Source organism: Poecile atricapillus, chromosome 3 (assembly GCF_030490865.1).
Source record: "Poecile atricapillus isolate bPoeAtr1 chromosome 3, bPoeAtr1.hap1, whole genome shotgun sequence".
Taxonomy (NCBI): domain Eukaryota; kingdom Metazoa; phylum Chordata; class Aves; order Passeriformes; family Paridae; genus Poecile; species Poecile atricapillus.
The window spans coordinates 112,117,920-112,134,136 of NC_081251.1; the positions used below are offsets into that span (position 1 = coordinate 112,117,920).

General features: G+C 41.7%; 1 protein-coding gene across 2 annotated transcripts in view; it reads right to left on the reverse strand.

The window, feature by feature from the left end:
• The window catches only part of PLCB1 (phospholipase C beta 1), a 336,286-nt gene that overhangs the window by 82,235 nt on the left and 237,834 nt on the right, over positions 1-16,217 (reverse strand). For both annotated transcript variants that reach the window (XM_058834148.1, XM_058834149.1), the window contains exons 11-16: positions 15,841-15,998; positions 12,459-12,541; positions 7,284-7,368; positions 6,626-6,803; positions 859-929; positions 195-291 (exon numbers count right to left, since the gene is read on the reverse strand). In XM_058834148.1, the coding sequence (XP_058690131.1) occupies positions 195-291; positions 859-929; positions 6,626-6,803; positions 7,284-7,368; positions 12,459-12,541; positions 15,841-15,998 (672 nt within the window). The remainder of the gene's footprint in view (positions 1-194; positions 292-858; positions 930-6,625; positions 6,804-7,283; positions 7,369-12,458; positions 12,542-15,840; positions 15,999-16,217) is intronic.

Sequence of the window (16,217 nt, forward strand, 5' to 3'; positions counted from 1 at the left end):
GCATGTTTACTGCTGATGAAGTTGGGTATTTAGACTAAAAGAGATTTCAAAACACAAATGGCTTTATTTGGCTGGGTACCAAGGGAACATTTTCTGTCTGTGTTCCTGTATCTAATTGAGAGGAAGCCAAGCAGCATTTCTGCAGAACTCTGCCAAACACTTCGCAGGTAATTTTAAGGATGTTTTTTACTTACTTTTTGATACTTCAAATGACTCAAACTTCACAGGCTGAATGTAGTTTACCAGGTTAGACATCTCTTCTGTGGCCATAGCCTCACTTCCAGCAGTACCCTGGGGAAGAGAAGGGAAAACGCTGCAGTTTGGTCTGTCCATCAGAGGCCACAAATGCCAAAGCCCGGTTTTCTGTCAATTGTGGTGTCTTTCACTGCCCTTGGATAGAGAAGGCAATGCTTCATGTAGGGAATGTCACACAGGAAAGAACAAAATGGGCTGGAAGATGTAAATGTTTACACTAAACTCATTCTCCATTCATTCTTTTTACGTGGCTCCCCGGGAAGGGCCTGCATTACCTCTACCCATGCGCTGTGCTGAGCACATGTATCAGGTTTTGATGCCAATTTTTTCTTCCAGCAATGCTAAATGCACCACAGGCAGCTGCCTAAAACAGATCTGCTGTGGTGCTATTTATTCTTAATCCAGAGAAAATAAAAGTAGAAATAAACAGAGCAAAGATGTGTTTCCAAACCAACCAACAACCAGCCTGAAAAAGCTGGTGCCGTGCTTCCCGGTGCTCTGCCTCCCTTTCTCCACTGGATGGCAGCTCCACTCCTGCTAACGTGCACCAACCCGCAGCCACTGGAGCCAACCCAATCCCCAAAAACACATCTCCGCCCTTACTTCATCCATCGACGACTTCTTACAGTCATCGTCATAGTCATCATCATCGTCGCTCTCCATCTCCGCTTCTCCTGAAAAGTTCCAAGCAGAAGATAATGACTGGCTGAGGCAACAGTCACCATTAGCAGTGACGAATTCAGGAAAGATGTGCAAGTAGCACTGCACTGTACATGTGCTTTTTGTCACAGCACCAATCAAACGCTGCTCTCCAGGGACTCATCTGTCTTCGGCATTGATTTAAGTTCTTATTGCCCAACCGAACAAGAATTCTTCCTCTGCAGCTGCCTGATGCTTGTTCTTTGGCAATCAGCGCTGAGAGGAGTGCAGTGTGCTCAGTGTGGGGACAGAGTTCCACAGACTGCTCTGAGATATTCCTGAGGCTGGGACACGGCACCAGAGTGTGAAGATGTGAGTTCAGACTCAGCTGCTGCAGGGTCCATGCAGGACCAGGGAATGCCTCACCCACTCTGGGAAGCAGCAGCCGGCACAGGGTGAAGAAATCGGGATGGAAGTGGATGAGCTCCCGCTGTGCTGCGCTACCGAGGGCTGCTCAGCAGAATCCATCTGTGCTGGGCATGTCACAGCCCCTGCACTGAGGCAGCACAGCCGGGAGGGTCTGGCACAGGAGCCAGACCACAGGAGCTCACACCAATTCCCCTGGCAGAGCACTTCGGGGTGCCTGTCAGGCCCTGGAGCAGAGCTGAGCTGCACCAGCTGAGGGCAGTGCGAACCAAACAATGCCAGGAGATGCCTAAGGCTCATCCTTTCCCTGAAAACTCAGAGTAAATGGGACCCAATAAAACCCATTTATTGCCTCGCTCCCAATTGCAGCGCACTCATCAAATTTCCACGGGCAAGACGTAAATTTTTTGAAGTTAATTAACGAAGGCCTCCCCTTGCCTTCAAAATGTTTTGATTGGTTGCATCAGAAATTAAACCATTAAGGAATATCAAGTTTATATTTTCTTTAGAAACTCCTCCTGTGGGCCTGGCTGTCATAAAGTGTACCCTGTGCATCTTAAGACTCCGGAAAGGAAGATTTACTTATGAAGATTTACTTATCCTGCAGTCACCTATCCACACCTGTAAGAGTGACAGCTCTCCCTGACAATTTTATTCCACAAACCTTCCGGCTTTCTTCAGCAGTGGCAGCACAAAAATCTAACTACTATGCAGCATTCCCAAATTCTCCAGAGCATGGTAATTGAATCTCAGTTCCTCCTGTCTATCTGGGGCCCAATCCCAAGCCCACTGAGTCAATAAAGAAACTCCTCTTTGCTCCAGCAGGCCTCAATCTGGCCCAGTGGGCCCCTTCTGAGCACACGAGTGTGCCTTTCACAACCCAACGATGACTACCCAGCCTGTGCTTCCTTCCAGATGCAGATGTTGAAATGTCAGGCTTTTATTCATCAACACATTTCTTCCTGAACGTTTCATTGAAGAAAATAACATGATTGCTCAACAGGCTCAAGGGATGGATCAGGGAGCCTCAGCACAACGCAGAGAGCCAACTAAGCTCTCACTGGATTTTTACTGACAATCTTTGGATGGGGAGTTCTCAATTGATTTAACCAGACTGGCAAAATAACCCTTTGCACAGAACACTAGAAGGGGGAGGTGGGCAGATTTTGGCCAGCTTGCACTTCTGAGATAAGAGGTACATGATAGCCTGTTCTTGCTGGAAGTGTCCAGAGAGGAAAGTACACAACGCACGGTTGTGTTCATTTCTTTAAAAACATTTAACACAAATACTCCCAAGGAGATCAAATCTCATTTTCAAGTTCTGCATCAGACAGCAAAACCAGGACAAGTAACACACAGGACTGCCAGCATGGAATCCAAAAGAGTGTTCCAGGAGGTATGGTACATCTGCACTGCCTCTCCCCCAGCAGCACGGCCCAGTGCTCACAGCCAGCCCTCTCTCCCTGATTGATGGCAGCGGCACAAAGGCACCCCAAGGGTGTCTAAGGGACAATTAGCTGTCATATCATCATTACTATCTGCATTCAGATGGGACTGCAAACCCAGGTCAGCACAGGACCTCTTCAGTGCTCACAAATACAGTGAAAATCGAGTCCTTCTCCAAGGAAGCCAAACAAAAGCCTGCCCATGGACAGAGGCAGACAGAAGAATACCAAGAAATTAGAGGATGCTGCTCCCTACCACAAGTTAGAACACAAATACTGCCAACCACTCACAGGCAGAAGGGCACAGGAAACTCCAGTGAAATAACAGGGCAGGTTTAAGGATGTTTTCAAGGAGCTGTCCCTGGTGAGTGGGGAAGTGTGGAGGAGATAAAGAAAGTGCTCCTTAGGAAAAATAAGGAGAGGACAAAGGAGGCTGAACCCCAGCTGATGGATAGAGGGGTTAAACATGGTAATACTGACTGGAGGATGATGAGGAGGGCTGGGAATGACAAGCCAAATCCCTGGGTCGAGGAAGCAGTGTGCTAAACATCATCCATTCTCATCATCCTGACAGGTGCTGAGAGTACTAACAAAACCAAAGGTTAGACAGTGCTTGAAATTCAGAGGAATCTGGTAATCTATTTTCTCAGACCCCTTCAAAACAATGGCCAGGATGAATTATGAATGCGGTACTTGCTGGTGCAGCTTGTTAAGTCTGCAACATCTAGGCAGCCACCAGCATCCTGGAGGGCAATCACCTTTTGGATTTTTTCCACTGTATATCAGCACTTGCTGATTTTTAAAAATGGAAAAATAAACTTTATTCAGTTTGATTAACTATTTTGCTTTGTAACAATGGGCCATGGTCTCAGATGGCAGCAGCAGCAGCTACATACACTGAGGCTAAAACCTTTTATCCCGTTTCCTATTTAGGCATCAAGAAACCATGGAGCCAATTCCGCCCTCTCTCTGTCTTCCATGACTCCTTCAGTGCAGCACCCACTGCTCTGACAAAACCATCATCCTATCAGTGAGAAACTAACTATTTGCTTATTTAACAATATTCAAATACTGCTCCATTAGGAAGTTTTAGCTCCTTTCAGTATGGGTCTGCTTTTGGAGCAATGCACATTGCACATGGCAGAACTGCCACTGCTCCCTCTGCACTGGGATAGAACTTCTTTGGAAATCTTGCTTGCTTACTTCTGTTCACTGGGCAAGACCAGCCAGGTTTAAGATGCCTGTTCACCAAAATTGCAATCTATCTTGCAAGGGTTATCTCAGAAATTCTTTTTCTGCTTTATCATCTTTGCTCTAACTTTAGAAAAAGTTTTTTCCACTGACATGTGTTGAAGTCACTTCCTAAATCAGTTTCATGGGCATCCTACAAAGCTCAGAACTCTTTTTTTAATTATTGCTACTATTTCACCAGCACTACACTTTTATATGGTCTTATAACACATCAAAAACATGGATTTACTTGGGTTTAAATAGCCTCAAGCAGTGTAAGACACAGCGAATCTTGATATCAACTCCAGTATCAACTCCTACTTTTTTTTTGTTTTCACTGCTGTGAAAAAACTCATTTAGAATCTCCAGAAGATTCTGAATTTCTTCTTCCAGAAGAAATCAACACAACTTTCCCCTGGATATCAGCAGCGATTCTGACAGGAGTTATACAACCCAATAGAGTAGTTTGAATAATATGTCCAAGTGGATAAATGTATAGATTCTATTAAGGTTGGAGTACTGAAACACTTAATGTTGAGAAATGTTAACAATCAGGCTTCTGATTAATTGCATTACTCCAGAAAGAAATTGGTATTGGGTGTAGAGGAGCACGAGGCTTGCAGAGCTCCAGGATGACACATTGCCAATATGGAGATGTGAGAAGAAAGGTGTCATGGTGACTCTTGGGCTCTGCCATGTGGAAACTCTTCACTACCACAATGTTCTTTTAAAATGGTGAATAATTTATTTTTAACTCTCCATAGACAGAAAAATTGGCACCCGATTTACAGAAATGCTACATTCTCATAGCTGTAAGCTGTAGCTGTAATCTCTGGAGCTCTGAACACTTAAAAATTCAAAGTACTCTAGAAAAATGACATTTTGGGTGTTCCTTGTCAGTCATCCCTAAAGTGTTCTTAAGTTCTGTCAGATTTGTCTGTCCTTAGATAAAATTGGTTTAATATTATTGCACTTCCCACAGGTATCGTTCAGATAAATTCACTGCTGTTTGTCAGGAGCTCACAGGCAGCCTGGATACCCCCACAGAAACTCACTGAGGATGCTCTAGCTAGGATCAAGTATTGAATGACAGAGAGAGGAAAAATATTGACTAATTGCATTCTCAGAAAGAGGCACAAGCCCTAAAGGAGAAACAGAGGCTGACACGAGGACTACAAGCAATGTGTTTTGGCAGTCATGGATGAACCAAGTGACCACAGCAATTTTGCAGTCTCAGTTCCAGCATTTTCTAATTTGTAAGTGCTCATCTTCATATTCAGAGGCTGTTACAGAGGTGATACAGGCATAATAGTCACGGTTAATTTGTAAAATTACACACCCTATTATGGAACTGCCCCTTCTGCCTCACATTATCATCATTACCTTTATTCACAGCCTGGGTTTTTTCCTAGAAAACCTCCTAGAGAGGCTCCTGAAAGCCAAAGTTGTTGCCCTCAGAAAGCCAAGGTTGTGTTCTCTGCCACTGTCCTCACCATGTGCCGATAACAAAAATGGAGAGTTAGGAATGCAGGGCTGATTTCAAATGCTGGAAAGGAGGCAGCTGGAACACACACTTCTTTTTCTCCTGCTTGGGATTTGTCTAAAGCAAATCAAGAAAATAGTATTAAGTCATCCCTGACACCAGGATGAATCTTCCTTTGAAATCCAAAGCGTACTCCAAAGCATGCCCTTTTCATAGTTTCTTAAAAACAACAGTTGAAAACTCTTTCTTTGCTGCTAACAGGATAAACAATGTTATCCACAAATGAAGCAGGATTTCTTTCTTGTTAATTCAGCTTGGGGCAAACTGCCAGCATGAAAATTTTCAGCTCAGTTAATCAGAGTTTAGAAAAAAACTACAAACAATGGGGAGAAGTTTTTAAATGGCAAATGGCAATGAACTTTTATTTTAGCAGAGCTTTCAATTTACTCTGTAAGTTTTCTACTGCTGTGGCATAAATGTCTGTGTTTATTAGAACACAAAATTTCGGTCTTGATAGGAGAAGAAATTCCAGTGCAGGGAACAGACACTGGGCTGGGAAATCAGGATATAGAGACTTTATTATTTTTGCCTGTTTCCATCTCTAGAACAGAAGAACATCTTAAAGCACTTTAAATAGAGGTCCATGACATGTTCCCAGCTAATGCAGGACAACAACAGGTTGAGCCTTCCCTGCCTGAGGAACAGGCATCTCATCCCTTTATCCTAAACCCTGAGGCACTGCAGAGGCTCTGCAGCTCTCATGGGCAATGGGTTCTGTCTCAAAGGACACCAAATAAAGGCCGGCACAGCCCAGAGGCAACAGGGAAAAGGAAACATTTATATTTGATATTGGACTTGGGCACACAGGAAAGGCAGCCAAGGGTGGAGGAGTTGGCAGCTCCCTGTCCTTAGTAAGCAGTGCAGAGAAACCTTAGCACACATCAGTGAGCCCTGGGTCATTCCATGAGAATTCCTCGGCCACGAGCCCTCACAGAACAGAGCCCAGAATCAACGACACCTTAGTGTTGGTTCCTGCTGAGAAACCCACACTGGTGCACCTTTACCTCGCTAGGGTACTGCAAATGGACGGGATTGGAGCTGTAATTAAGCACTGAGGGAGAAGAGTATCAGTAAATCCAAGTCCTACCTGCTCCAGGAGAGGAAGGCTCAAACATACTGGATGTATCACTGCAAGTGTTGGATGCTTGCTCCGACAGCTTCTTCTTTGCACTCCCATCTGCTGACTTATGAGACTTCTTCTTATTCTTCACCAGGATTTTGTACATTAAATCCATAGGGCTTGGGAGAGGAACCCCTGCTTCCAGCTTCCAGGAAGAAAGAGGAGAGATGTGTTAGACTGGCAGAAGAAACAAGCTCATGGCAGTTTCTTAGGGAGCACATGGTACAGGACAGTGCTGTAACCTCTGTAAGCCCTGTTAAAATGAAACGAATTTTGCACAAGAGGCAATGTCAACATTAAATGAAACAGGGCTACTGAGGGCACTTAAGAAGAAAAATGCTTTATGAAATGTCTGCAGTAATAACCAAAACGAGCAATAGCTCAGACACGAGAGTCTATGTTTTGAAATGGTGGCTACGAGGATCAATTGCATTTAAAAGATCACAATTCACTCTATCAGGGCAATCTCTGCACCAGAAATGATGCTTAAATCACCAACAGCTCACGTTGCTTAACTCCCTCCTTTGGCCTGAAAGGCTTTCTATGAAGAAAGAGGCAGAAATGTGAAACTTAAGTAAGAATTCACACAGCCATTTGTGATGTGATAAACACCGAGGCACATTACCGGGTATTTTTCCAATGGATCCATAAGCAGTGCATCTCCAAATATTAATCTGCAGTACTCAGCCATTTTTGCCTGTTGTTTAGGGCTGAAGAGAAGAAAAGAAAGTAAGGAATGAGTCCTACTAATGCTCCAGAGTGACAGCAGCAGTAATGGAGTACCCAATAACCCCAAACTAGATAAAATTTCCTGATCCAATAGCTGTGAATTTTTCAGTGAGACCTACATATATCATGCAATAATTTCAATTCCTCTGATGGAGTTTAAAAGGGGAACATACACAAAGTAAAGACATAAGTTAACTGAATAACAGTGAAACAAACATAACATGAACTTGACTCTTTAAGGCAATACTTTTACTCAAAATTTAAATATTTTCCCCCTCATGTTACTTTATACACATGCCTGGTATTCTTCTTCCACTACATCCTCTATAAGTAAACTGAACTTCAGCAAACTGCTTCTAACCAATTTTCCCAAAGTGCAACCAAAAGATTAAATAATTCCTGCCTATCAGTGATGGAAGTTTTAGGACTGAAGATAGGTTTTATGGCTCAGAAGCATTACTTCAATCATCTTAAAATGCAGCTCAGTACCACAGTCACTCTCTAATTTTAGAAAACGGAGTATTTTTGTTATATGTGCCTGTTTAAAATGCGTAGCATTTGAGCTGAGGCATCTTTCAAAGTTTCCTTTTTTGACACTCTGTTGGGAAGTCTCGATTAAAGGACAGGTTTGTATGGCTTAATATAACTTCCTCAGCTCCTGTTAATTAGGATCTGCATATCATGGAAGAGACAGGGATGCTATAAGCCGTTATGTTACCATGGAGCTGCTTTTCATGACAAAATAGAGCTGGGTATAGAGAGAGAAAAAATAAAAAAAGAAAAAAAAAGAAAAAAAAGAAAAAGAAAAGAAGAAGCTCATTTTTCTCTTGCCAACCAGGAGTTCAACCCTGGCTGTGCCCAGCTGGTCAGTGGTTACCAACTCCCAGGGTCAGTGTGGCCAAAGCAGAGCTGAGAAGAAGGCTGGGTGGCCAAATGACATGTCAATCAGAAAATGTGATTTCCCTGGGCTCTGCATCCTGGCTGCCCCTGGAAGCAGATAGGGGGTGAAGCAGTCATTAGCTCAGCCACTGACATAAAAATACTGCGAGGAGGCTTTAAATTATTCCCCAAAGCAAGAGCTGCATGCAGTTTACATCCCGGCAGCATCTCATGAATGCTGTGTTTTGCATGCAGCCAATTCTGCACAGAAGCTAAAAGGCACTTTTGGCTGAAGATGGGAAATAAAGCTGAAGACAAGCAAGGCAGCAGAACGAAGAACCCACACGGGAGAAGGTGATGGAAAAACAGATCAGGCTGGGACATTGTGCTGGATATTTCCAGCCCTCAGCTACCAAGGGAAATAAAGGCACCACTCCAGCAGAGTGTGCATGTGCCATAAATCCAGTGGTCATTAGAGTGAGTTTCATTTCAGTCTTCTCCACCAGCATGTGTTTTGAACAGATCCATACTCTCAGAACCCACAAGGTTCAAAGGACAACTCCTTGAATCAAAAGAGCTCATTTATTGAAACCGTAGTAATTGGATGTGACATCATCATCATCCTTAAATGGGCACAACTCCAAAAAGAACTCTCCATAGGAATTCAAAAACATAAAAAGCAAGAGTTAAATGCAATAAATTCCCAGTCACCACCACAGCTAGAACAAATTCTTCTGATCTTCGATGTTTAATTACATGTTTACCTCAAAGAGAGCACAGTGAGAACTTTCATTTTTGCAAACGAGAAAAATGTAATGCAACATTATGTTGGTTCAGCGTATAAATTCCAATGTCACTGCATCCCAGAGGCAGAAAGTAGGAAAATTATGTGCAAAACTAATGGGTTTTAATACCACAAAAAACCCTTGAGGTAGTAAACAAGGCCAAACGAGGAAAATCTTGACATTACAAAATTACTTGTCTTTGTGAACTGGACTATGCATACAGATATTTTTAAAAGTTTCTAAGAGGGAATAAAAATATTTATGAGTACCAGCATTTACCTGTGTGGTAGATTTTTGTGTTTCCTCTCTCCCTAACATATGTACCTATGAATGTATTGCTGCAAGAGAGAGATCATTAGGAATAGCAGATTTCATATCCCTATTTAAATATTTTAAGTTGGAATACTGGTTTCTTTTTATTTTCCATCCTTTGAAAACTATGACCCAGAGCAACAGAAACGTCAAATTTTTCTAAGTCAATATCTTCCCTCAATTTTGTTATGAAGTCAAAACCCAAGTATTTCTTGGTCCACATCTCCTGTTACTGGAAATTCTCTCAGCACTCATGCACTGCAGTGAAAATTGATTGCCTGCTAAGAGCTGACTTTATCTGCTTTACAATTTTTACTGTGCAGACATGGACAGGTAGCACACAGCCTAATTATAAATGCCCCCAAAATGTGCCAGGGCAAGAGGACATAAAGGGGGAACATGACACCTGGAGATTTGGAAATATAAATATTAAGCAATGTTTTCACTACCATTATTGTATTGCCTGCACCTTCTTTTACTGTGTTTGTATCATGTCTGTTAAGAAGGTCAACCACAGAGGCTCCTTGGCACAACTACTGCTCCCAACATTACGTTTTTATCACTTCTGCAGAGATACTTCCTCTGCATAAGACAAAGGCACAGATGCTTCCCAGAAGAATCTAAAATAATTCAAAGTGTGGGATGAAAAAGTGATAAAAATCCTGTTAATATTTGAAGCAACAATTCCAGCCAGAAACCAGCAGTATGAATAACTGTAATTAAATTTAATCTTGGAAGCAATCTTATATGGATACTGCTCAAGGATCACTTAACCTTTTTGCTATGTCATCAGTGCATTTCTAATTATAGAGTGTCTGCTTTCAGATTTGCAGATTGCTTATCATCTTGCAAGCCCCATTTCAAACTTCAAGGTCTTCTTGAGGTCTTTTCAACATTTTCAGGGCACTTCTCTGTTTTTTTTTCACAGAACCACAGCTTTTTTAGTGGTCTTCTTCTCACTGGGCACGTTTTGACTTCGCTATAAATGATGGCATACGTAATATTTTATGTCACGTAAAAGTTACATGCTTGCCTCTTTTTCTTAACTTTTTATTGCATATAAACAGGCAAGAAAAAATACACTAATAGTGGAGTTATAGTAAAGAAAATAAAAATTCAAAAAAAAATCTTTCATGTGCTATGAACATATTGGAGAGGAGCCCTTCTAGGAAACACATCAAAGGAAAGCAAATGAGATGATTTACAGAATGTGCTAAAAAGTGATTTTTCCCCTAGGTGGACAAAGAGTGTCAAAAATATTCCCATGAAGATAAACCAAAAGGAAGAAATATTGCACTTTAAGTCCTGTGGTGATTACCACTGTCATATCTATGGTGGGGATGTGAAACTTATTTACCTCTGATAATTGCAGTCTATTTAAATGCCATGAACACAGGCTAAAACTGTATTTATGTTTAAGCCAATGCCAAAATTTCTGGGGGGACCAGAATTTCACAAACAACTCTCGCAACTTGAAAAGCAGAAAAAAATATTTGGTCCCCTAGAAGTAAGAATTGATGAAACAGGATTTGTCTGACAGAAATTCTAAAAAAAAATGGCACTTTTTGTTAACATTTAGGGCAAAGTCCAGCTTTAAGATTTAGGAGAAAAACAACATTCCAAGTAAAGGAAAAGACAAAAGGAGCATTCCATGAAATTAGGTGAACTTTTCTGTGAGTGGCATGACTAACTGCAGATTTCTCCAGCAGCTAGAGAAGGAATTAAGGGGTAATTGTAGAAGTTGGTAAAATAAGTAGAAATTATTTTCAGTCAAAGCAAAATCAGAAAACACACACACACTGAATCTGATCATTTACTACAGAAGAAAATATTCACTAGCAGGACAGCCTCAGAAAGAGAAAGCAATTGGTCATGGTTTTGCAAACTTGCTTTGCTATAAACCTGTATCTTAGCAATGTAGGAAAGGGATATCAGAGATTCCACATAAAGTAAATTCCTTATTCCATGGCTGGAGGTTTCTGAGGGAAAGGTCCAGTGCCTTCCATGGGGGGAACTGTAAATAACAGATGAATGCAGCAGGAACTCTGCTCCCTTTCTGTCACATTCCTGCAGTGTCACACTACCTTTAATTCTGACACTGGTTCATCTTAGAATTTTAAAGGAACTTTTGCATGTTAAAAAAAATCCCCATCTGACAGGAGTTTATTTTTGTAAATCTTTTTACTTCTTTACCTTCCTAAAATAGAACAGATCACCCTGGAACAGTCAAAGATTTAAGTTATAATGACTTTCAAGGAAGAAAAAAGTAACTCTTGTGATTAAAATACTTTAGCTGTTTTGCCAGGCCCCAAGAATATTTTTATTTTACATTGGAAAAAAAACCAAACCAAACCAAACCAAAACCCAAAAATTAGTTTTTAAGTCCAAACTGCCCCCAGAAATGTTGGAAATGTTTTCATAGCAAAAAAACACGAAAGGGGAAAAAGGCAATTCAAGTTAAGTGTTATGTGCCAGTGTCACCCCACTTTGAACCATGTGGTCTCTGCATTCAAAATCAAAGTTAATGTAAAAAAACCCAAAAAAACAACTATAAAAATAAAATGGAACACTGAGAAAAGCTAGAAGTGTTCTCATTTATTTTTTCTTTTCTTACACAGAAAAATTGTCCTCTTTTTGTAACTAAAAAAAAAAACAAAAAAAAACTGAATAAATTTATGCAAACTTGTTTTTCTGGCAGAAACTAACAGTTCCTGGTCATCCACACCACCTATTTTGCAGTCCTAGAAGTCCATAGCTCTGACCTCTGCTTCTCACATGAGAGACAGAGCAAATTCTGAATATGTTTATAGCACAGAATAGGGTCACAAGAAGGTGAAATACTGCCTCGTTTTCTATGGAGTATTGCTACATTCCAGCAGGACATACTGAGAGTGAAAAGTTAACAAAAAAATCCCTCTCACAATCAAACTTCCTCTCTCATACAAAAGGTTCTGATTCAGGAAGGTTTTCAAGAACAGGCCCAATTTAATTTTTGGATAAGAGCTGTTGTTTGTGTTACAAGTGCACACACAATTCCATGCCTAGACCTTATAAAAAATGAAACATCAGCCAAAAAAAATGTGGTAATTACTTACGAATCCACATGATTTTCAAAGGAAAGGAGGATTGGAAAGGGCGATGTCTTAAATGCACATTCAGCAATAGCTTCTATTACTTCCTAAAGAATCAAAATAAACACAGTTACAAATTTAACTCACTAGAGAAGCAGAGTTTTAGCCTTTGAAGGCAGAAAAGGCCCAACAAGCTCTGAAATCATTCCCTGATATCAGACCTTCCTTCCTAAACATCCCAGAAAGCTCTGGATATGCTCTTGCCACAACCAAATTCTTCAACCTGAACTCCAATCAAATCTCCAAAATGTCTGATGAGTCTCAAGTACCACATTTCCCAAGAAATGACTTATGTCTGCCAAAATCAATAGTTTAAATGTAAAGCTTGGTTTTGGTGTGGAGTTGTTCCATGCCTGCAGCCACGGCTTTCATGTGCTATAATCAACATGTTCTGACAAAGGCAGATCTTCTAATTATCATCAGCACAAGCATGTATCCATAAAATCCTTACTTACTCTGACTCACATTTTAGTTCCCTCTTTTTTTCTTTTTTTTGATGACAGAAATCCCTTTAATGCAAAAGGAAGGAAAGAAGAAATCTTTACTCAATTAAAACGGTTGGTTCTGTGGTAATTATCAGAGGACTCAGAAAAGGAAACTTCTGTGAAGTTTCCTGTCAGCTCTATGGAAAATGGAAACACTAAATCCAGTAGAAAAGTCATTAGATAAAGATGATTTTAGTGAAGTGCACAATAAATGCACTCATCGTTACAAATTATGAAATGTTTCCCTCTTGGAACAAATCTCTCTTCCAGAAGAACATACAAAACACTGAAGACTTTTCATATGCTGGCAAACTCTGGAGTTTCTAAGAACCCATAAGTCTCTGCCATGCCAAATCACAAGGATGACTAAAGCCTAAAAGATGTATTTATTTTAAACTAGCTTTCTCTCAGGATTCCTCTTGTTCATTTTCTGTACTCTTAGAGGCTGAACTGAGAAGTGTAACAGTAAGAAATCCACTTCCTAAAAGAAAAACTGAGCTTCTGGTACATTCTTCTGGCCTACTTATTTTCAACTGCCTTCCTGCTGCAAGAGGGGATGGAATCCTGCATGAGTGGGGAAAATAACCTGGCAGGGTAAAATTAGGATTGCACTGATGTGAGGATGAAAAGGTCAGACACTGGTTCAGTGAAGGCAAACGCTCCATGGTCAGAGAGAAACAAGCTGGCAGGTTCCATACATGGCTCCAGCTGCAGAATGATTCACCTGAAGCTGCTCTCCAAGGTGTGAACATGGTTACACACACACAGATCCCTGCTTGTGGCATGACATCCACAGCTGCTCCCTACAGGATCCCACCCTGGCAGCAGCTCTCAACGCACAGCTGAGAAAATCCTCATGGATTTCTGAGTCATGAAGCAAGGGGAAAACCAAGGAACCAAAAAGCCCAGGAACATAAGGATGGGGAGTGTACAGTGCTGCCTTTGCACTTCAGGAAGTCTGTGTGAGGCTGTGAAAGCCGGCAGACTGAGCTGAATCCTTGTGCCGTGGTCACGGCAAAAGTGTGAGCTGATAAATGATTCAGCATTCAAGGCATGAACTGATTCTCGCACTCCTGACACATTATTTCATTGCCATTTTTTCTCTTCCCCAGCCAAGCAGCACACTTTGAGTGTTGAAAAGAAATCTAGATGTTTTTCACATTTTTCTGTGAGGATTAAAAAGTGCCTGCCCTGAAATGACCGATTAAATACTCCTGAGCAGGTTTAAAATACCTTCCAATATCTCTCCTGCCAGCACAATGCCAAGGGTTGAACATCAAAATATCCAGGGATAAATCTTGTTCATGCTAATGATCCTTTTAAAATTCAGATTAACTTTGTTTTAAATTCCTGCTCATGACCAAAGCAGTCGAGAGCCATCTTCCTTAATTAAAGGACTTCCAGCAATCAAACCCCAAGCCTATAAACATAATTGGCTTCCCATAAACATAACTGGAAAGCTAATAACAAACGTGCAAGAAGGTTGTTTTACGTGCTTCTGTGATTAACTCAATCAGGGAAGAATTAGAGAAAGCAATCTGGGAAAAAAGGAGTGTTCTGGTACAAGTGAAACTTGGTGTTCTGTCTGTGGCAGACCTGTTTGTTTTTTTTTCCTAAAGAAAGGCACTAGAAGATAAAAAAACCCATCCAAAACCAGGTTTCAAGCATGGGACAAATGTCTCAAAAGCTGTAGCTGGCACAGAAGCCACATGTAATCCCTGGAACGTAACCAAAGTCACTAATGAACATTTTCCTACATATTCTTGCACACAGCTAAGGCTAGAAACGTATTTCCATGGTGAGTTAGTGTCTCAGATGAAGAATTATTTCTCCACACTTCAAAAATGATTTCCTGAGGTATCATTATAAGCTGTGCTGACTACCATTCCTAATACTACAGGAAAACACCTCCATTATGCTCCTCTAACACCTCGAATCAAAAACATCTTTAAGAAGAACAAGAAGATAACAATTTAAGGTTATTGCTAAGGGTATGGTCTCTACCTTATACTGTAGAAAAGGAAATGGAAGATGAAATTAAATAGTAAAGATGACATCTTTAGGGTTTGAATGGCACAAATATCCCTTCACAGCCTCCAAAGATACTAATTTTTTCTTTTTCACCCTTCAGTGCTTTGGGTCTGATCCCAAGTATCAGGGATAACATTGCACATAGACTTATTAATTTATTTTAAATATAATGCCGAGTGTCCTGTGCATGGAGCCCATCTGGCCATGAGAAGCACATTTTCCACTCACAGGAATTTAAAGGCTTGCAAATTGTTGAGATCTAGCTGATACTTCCTGTCTCAGTTGAGGACTTTTGCCTCTCACTCCCAGTGAATGGGCAGAGAGAGGAGAAAATGAGTGAACTGATGTGCTGGGCACTGCTGTCCAAATCTGCAGCCTCCAGCTCTGTCCCATGGAGCTCTAACCCAACCAGTTGTTTCTCCCAACGCCTTCACACCCATTTGTCTCTGTGCAGAGCCAGTTGTGATGGCTGTGCCTGGTCCCCCAGCCCTGGCTGTGGCCTTGCCTGGTTCTGTCCCTGTGAGATTTGCTGCAGGACGTGCACAGGAGCATGGACCTGGGCATGAAGCCCAGTCCCCAGATGGCATGGCTGTCACAACACATAATCCCTTTTCCTCACACTGCCATGACCACCAGGAACCTTTCCCCATGCAAGGTCCAAATACTGCAACTCTTCTCTTCCAAGGACTCTGCAGCTGCTCTGTAATCTCCTTGTACAGCATCTTTTTGCCCTCACATTTCTGCCCCTCCCACCTTGGCAGTGATGGATCTGTGATGGTTATGCACGAAAAGAACCCTCCCCAGCTAAAGCAGCTACCCCCATGCTGTACCTTGAAGGATATCTCAGTTGTCATGGTGAATCCATGTGTGATGACCGGCTCCTCCTCCGCTGTCCGTCCCTTCCAGCAGTCCAGCTCCACGCAGCGGCAGCCCGACAGGAGCACCTGCCGGTACATCTCCACCGAGGAGTTGCCAGCCAGCTGTCCAGCTGGGACAGAACACACAAAAAGGGAAGTCATTCTGGGCCTCAGGAATAGATACAACTGATCTAACAATAATTAGAGTTAACAGCAGCTTTTACCCTCGGCTGAGAGGAATAACACTCCAAGGAATACAAAAACCATAAGAACGCAACGGAAATAACTTTGGCACAATCAATGTCATGGTTTGGATCCTGCCCTCAGTCAAACAGAAATAACCCAGCTGA